This window comes from Pteropus alecto, unplaced genomic scaffold, assembly GCF_000325575.1.
Source record: "Pteropus alecto unplaced genomic scaffold, ASM32557v1 scaffold101, whole genome shotgun sequence".
Classification (NCBI taxonomy): domain Eukaryota; kingdom Metazoa; phylum Chordata; class Mammalia; order Chiroptera; family Pteropodidae; genus Pteropus; species Pteropus alecto.
The window spans coordinates 3,516,979-3,522,978 of record NW_006432945.1 but is presented as its reverse complement, the minus strand read 5'-3'; the positions used below and the strand labels follow the sequence as shown (position 1 = coordinate 3,522,978).

Here is a 6,000-nt window from a genome sequence, read left to right as displayed (position 1 = left end):
TAAGGCAAAATACAAACATGGACTTTATTAAATGCTGCTCAATCCCCCAATGAAGATCTTTCATTACAAAACAGTTTCCCACACAACTGCAAGTTAAGAGATTGGAATGGTACTCTGATAACAAAAGATGTGAGAAATTCTTCACCAAGTAAAAACATACAAGACTTCTCTATAGTCAATTTTCTCAGAACTCTACAGAGGAAGCCTACTGCATTTCCTTTAAATAAAGCCAGGCAGTGACAACGAGTGCTCTGCGTCACCACATTGTGGGACTCAAAGCCTCCATCCCTGGGTCAGGAGGGGCCGGAGGAAGGGCCGGCTGTGAGGACTGGAAGGGCCCTGCCTGCAGGAGGAAGCAGAGGAATGAAGGGAGAGGCAGGTGCGTGTTCACCTGCGCTGCCTCCACTAGTGCGCGCTCGGCCCTGGGGCGCTGCACGTGAAGGGGGCAGTCGTGAGGAACACTCTGAAGAATTTGGTTTACTTTCCCAGCTTTTATTTATATTTTGTGCTTTAAAAAGCCTGGAGATTTAAGTTTTTGCTCAAATTCCAGAGTACAGTAATATCTCTAACATAAAGGAAGGCTTCGGGTAGGTAGTTCCCTCCATCATATTTCTGGTAGGGACAAAGGGCAGGGTGAGGGTTATACCTTAGTTTTATTTTAGGAAGTACTTTTTCCTAGGATATAACTAAGGTCTGCAGCAGTGTGAAAAGCACATTATAAAAGGGAAAAATATACAGAGCAGACTACTCTATGTGCAACACAATCAAAAGAATTCAAGTCATAATTCCTTACCACTCCCATAATTATATCACTCATTATAGAAGATAAAGTTCATTCATTTCTGTGAAACTTCAGAAGTGACACAATAAATCAATGATTAGACAAAGGTTACAATATACTGTGGCCATGATACAGCACAGAGCTATGTTTAGTCCATACATTTTTTCATTTACAGTTGCCAGAAAAAAAATTGGCCTTTAATTATATTATACTGATGAGGTTTGTTTCATAATTTTTACATATTTCAAAAAAGTGTACAAAACTGCCTATCCAACAGAAGTGACAGGCTTTTTTTATTCGGTACTTGTATTGCTGAGAATACTGTGCATGTTGTAAGCACTGTTCTGTTTTTCTAGAGCTTTCTTTAGCTTTAGCTCCTCTAATTTTTTCCATAATTCTTCACGTTCCAATTCTTTCTTTTTCTCTCTGTAGGTAAACCAAAATTTTTGTAATCAGAAACTTTTATTTCAGAGCCTGAAGAACGTGCCGTTTGGCAGTTACCCACTTTGCACTTAGATCCCTCTACTAAAGTGTTTGAGGCCAGTTACCAGAGAGGACACCTAGTCACTCTTCTCTCCTGAGTGTAATTACCACCCCGGTGCCTCTCCTGTACCAACCAGAAAGTACTACTTGCTGCCCCTCCTCTACATGGCATCACGACCATCACCACCACCACTGCTTTATGGCTGACAAAGTACTTTTTTAAAAAAAATAAAAGTAATTAAAATTTTTTCAATTACTGTTGATCTACAATATTGTATTAGTTTCAGGTGTACAGCATAGTGATCGGACATCTATGTAACTACGAAGTGATCACCCTGGTAAGTCTAGTGCCAATCTGACACCATACAGTTATTACATTATTACTGACTATACTCCCTATGCTGTACTTCACATCCGTGTAACTTTTTGTAACTACCAATTGTACTTCTTAATCTTTTCACCTTTTTCACCTATACCTCCAACCCCTCCTCCCATCTGGCAACCATCAAAATGTTTTGTTTATCTATGAGTCTGTTCATTTATATTCTTTAGATTCCACATATTAAGTGAAATCATGGTAACTGTCATTTTCTGTCTGACTTATTGCACTTAGCACAATCCCCTCTAGATCCATTCCTGTTGTCGCAAATGGAAAGCTTTCATTCTTTTTTATGGCTGAGTAATATTCTATTGTATATATGTGCCATATGGTCTTTATCCATTCATCTGCTGATGGACACTTAGGTTGCTTCCATATCTTGGCTACTGTAGAAAATAGTGTAATGAACAAAGGGGAGCATGTATTTTTTAAGTTAGTGTTTTGGATTTCTTAGGATAAATACCCAGGTGTAGAACTGCTGAATCATATGATAGTTCTATTCTGAATTTTTTGAGGACCCTCCATTCTGTTTTCTGTAGTGGCTGTACCAATTTGCAATCCAACCAACAGTGCATGAAGGTTCCCTTTTCTCCACATCCTCACCAATACTCGGTTGCTTTACTGATGATAGCTATTCTGACAGGTGTGAAATGATAGCTCATTCTGGTTTTAATTTGCATTTTTCTGATGAATAGTGATGTTGAACACCTTTTCGTGTTTATTGGCCATCTGTATGTCGTCTTTGGAGAAATGTCTTTTTAGATCCTCTGCCTATTTTTTAATTGGATTGTTGGTCTTTTTGATGTTACATTGTTTGAGTTCCTTATATATTTTGGATGTTAACCCCTTATCAGACGAATCATTGGCGAGTATCTTCTCCCATTCAGAAGGTTGTCTTTTGTTTTTCCTTGCTGTGCAAAAATTTTGTTTGATGTAGTCCCATTTGTTTCCCTTGCCTAAGGAGACACATCCCAAAAAATATTACTAAGAGCAATGTCATCTAGGAGTTTTATGGTTTCAGATCTTATATTTAAATCTTTAATCCATTTTGTAATAATTATTCTTGTATATGGTATAAGAAAGTGGTCTTGTTTCATTTTTTTGTATGTATCTGTCCAGTTTTGTCAACACCACTTACAGACAAGACTGTTGACCCCACTGTGTATTCTTATCTCCTTTGTCAAAGATTAATTGACCATACAGGCATGGTCGGGCTCTATTCTGTTCCATTGATCTGGGTGTGTTTTTATGCTGGTACCATGCTGTTTTTGATTAATATAGCCTTGTAACAGAGTTTGATATCTGGTAGTGTGATACATCCAATTCTGTTTTTCTTAAAATTTCTTTGGCTATTCAGGGTCTTTTTGGTTCTATATAAATTTAAATATTATGTGTACTAGTGCTATGAAAAATGCCGTTGGTATTTTGATAGGGATTGCTCTGTATCTATAGATTGCTTTGGGTAGTATCGACATTTTAACGCTGTTAATTCTTCCTATCCATGAGCACGATATATGCCTATTTTATTTGTATCTTCTTCAGTTTCTTCCTTCAGTGTCTTAAAATTTTTTGAGTATAGGTCTTTTACTTCCTTGGTTAAATTTATTCCTAGGTTTTTTTTAATGTAATTGCAATTGTAAATGGGATTGTTTTCTTAATTTCTCTGATAGCTCATTATTGGTATGTAAAAATGCTACCAAGTTCTGAATGTTAATTTTGTATCCTGCTCCTTTACTGAATTCATTTATCAGTTCTAACAGTTTTTTGGTGGAATCTTTAGGTTCTCTCTAGATAGTATCATGTCATCTTCAAATAATGACAGTTTTACCTCTTCCTTTTAAATTTGGGTGCCTTTTATTTCTTGTTTGATTACTGGGCTAGGATTTACTATTGTAAATCCTAATTTCTATGTTGAATAAAAGTGATGACAGTGGACTTCCTTGTCCCTGATCTTAAAGGAAAAGCTTTCTTGAGGTAGGCCTTTATTGCTTTAATCCATTTCCTGTTTAGGAAAAAAAGTGCAGCTCGCTGCCAGAGTTAAATTTAATTTTACATAAACACACTCTTTGAGGCTGAAGCAAATCTGACTGGTTTTTAATGTGAAAATATAAAAACTGTTCTTGGAATTATTTCTAAACAGGATTTATCTCTAATGCTAATGTAACAAATGTATACATAAATTGGATTCATCAAATGAATCTTGGGCTAACTGTTCAAGAATGTTAACATCACGTGTAGGAATGCTATATTTTCTAGGATTTGACATTTTCAGTGATCGAGAATTCCTATATTTTATAAATGCCACTACTAAAAAGATTGCTATAAATAGAATGTCACTTATTTCCAAAGATTATCAATATACTAGAGCGATGAGAAAATAATAAAGCAAGATTTCCGTGGCAAACTTTGGAGATAAGGTTAGACTGTAATCTGCGAGTTATCTTAAGGTGAACATTGCAGCCACAAGCACCACCAGAGACTGTTCTCAGGACAAACAGGAAATGGGTTAAACTTCCCTCTTAGCACTGCTTTGGCTGTGGCCCATAGATGTTGGGTCATTGTGCTTTCATTTTTATTTCAAGGTATGTTTTGAGTCTTCCTTGTTCTCGTTAACCCCACTCATTGTTGAGGAGCCTGTTATATTTAGTGTGCGTGTGTTTTCTTCTTGTAATTGATTTCTAGTTTCATGACACTGTGGTTGGATATTTAATGTGATTTCAGTCTCCAACTTATCAGACTCGTATTGTGGCCTAACATGTGGTCTATCCTGGGAAATGTTCCATGCACACTTGAAAAGAATGTTTATTCTGATGCTGTTGGGTGAAATGCTCTAAAAATATCAGGTCCATCTGGTCTCTAAGGTGTCATTTAAGGCTGTTGTTTCCTTGTTGATTTTCTGCCTGATATATCCATTGATGTCAATACGGTGCTAAAATACCCTACTATGACTGTATTAGTGTTGATCTCTTCCTTTATGTCCATCAGCATTTATATATTTAGGTGCTCCTGCGTTGGGTGCATGCATGTTTACAATAGTTATAGCCTCTTATTGGATTAATCTCTTTATCATTGTGAAAATCCTCTGTCTCTTATTATAACCCTTGGTTTAAAGTCTACTTTGCCTGAAATAAAAGTATTGCTATCCCAGCCTTTTCAATTAGCATGAAATATCTTTTTCCAACTCTTTATTTTCAGTCTGTGCGTGTCTCTCTATTTGAAATAGGTCTCTTGTAGGCAGCATGTTGTCTTTTTATTCATTCGGCCACCCCTTGTCTCTTCAAAGGTATGCAGTTATTGACATTGTTTTGTTTTTGTAGTTCTTCTGTCCTGTCTTCTTCTCTTGTATGTTAATGACTTTCTATAGTGTTTGGATTCCTTTATTTCTTACATATCTTTTATAGATTTGGGGTTTGTGGTTACTGCATGCTTCTTATATGTCAAGTTAGCAGTCTCTTTTAAGTTGATGGTTGCTTAAGTTTGAACACATTCTAAAATCACTATAATTTTTACTCTTTCAATTATTTTGTCATTTTTATATCTTTTGCATTTATCCCATAGTTAGTTATGATTGCACATGATTTTCCTACTTTTGTCTGTTTAACCATTGTACTAGTTTTATAGTTCATTGATCCAATGCTTTTACTGTTTGCCTTTGTCAGTGAAAATTTTTGTGTGTAGTATTCATATTTTTGATCTATTCTTCTTGAAGTCCTTTAACATTTCTTGTTATACTGGTTTAGTGTTGTTGAACTCCTTTAGGTTTTTCTTGTCTGGGAAGTCATCTTCCTTTTGATTCTAAATGATGGCCTTGCTGGGTAATCTTGCTTGTAAGTCTTTGCGTTTTATCATTTTCATGCCATTCCCTTCTGGCCTGCAAAGCTTCTGTTGAGAAATCACCTGCCAGCCTTATGGGAGCTCCCTGACAGGCAACACTGCTTTTCTGAAGCTATTTTAAGATTTCTGTCTTTAACCTTTGGTATTTTAATTATGATGTGTGTTTGTGTGGATCTTCTTTGGGTTCACCTTGTTTGGGGCTGTGGGTTTCCTGGACTTTTATGTCTATTTCCTTGACCAGGCTAGGGAAATTTTTGGTCATTATTTCTTCAAATAGGTTTTCGATTCCTTGCTCTATTTTCTCCATCTGGTCTCTGATGTAAATGTTGGTGTGCTTGATGCTGTCCCAGAAGTCCCTTAAACAAACCTTTTTTTCTTTTTGCTATTCCAGTTGGTTTTTTTCTGCTACTCTGCTTCATCTAATCTGCTGTCTATTCCTTCTGATGTATTCATTTCAGTTATTCTTCATTTCTACTTTTTTTTTAATTTCCATTTTTACGTTTCCTACCTTTGTTGAAGCTCT

The 6,000-nt window shown here is 36.2% G+C and overlaps 1 protein-coding gene across 1 annotated transcript in view; it reads right to left on the bottom strand.

Moving 5' to 3' along the window:
• PPP2R5A (protein phosphatase 2 regulatory subunit B'alpha) overlaps positions 1-6,000 on the bottom strand; it is a 64,652-nt gene continuing 58,652 nt past the window's right edge. Inside the window, exon 13 of the mRNA XM_006907706.3 lies at positions 1-1,207. Coding sequence (XP_006907768.1) covers positions 1,075-1,207 — 133 coding nt within the window. The 3' untranslated portion in view covers positions 1-1,074. The remainder of the gene's footprint in view (positions 1,208-6,000) is intronic.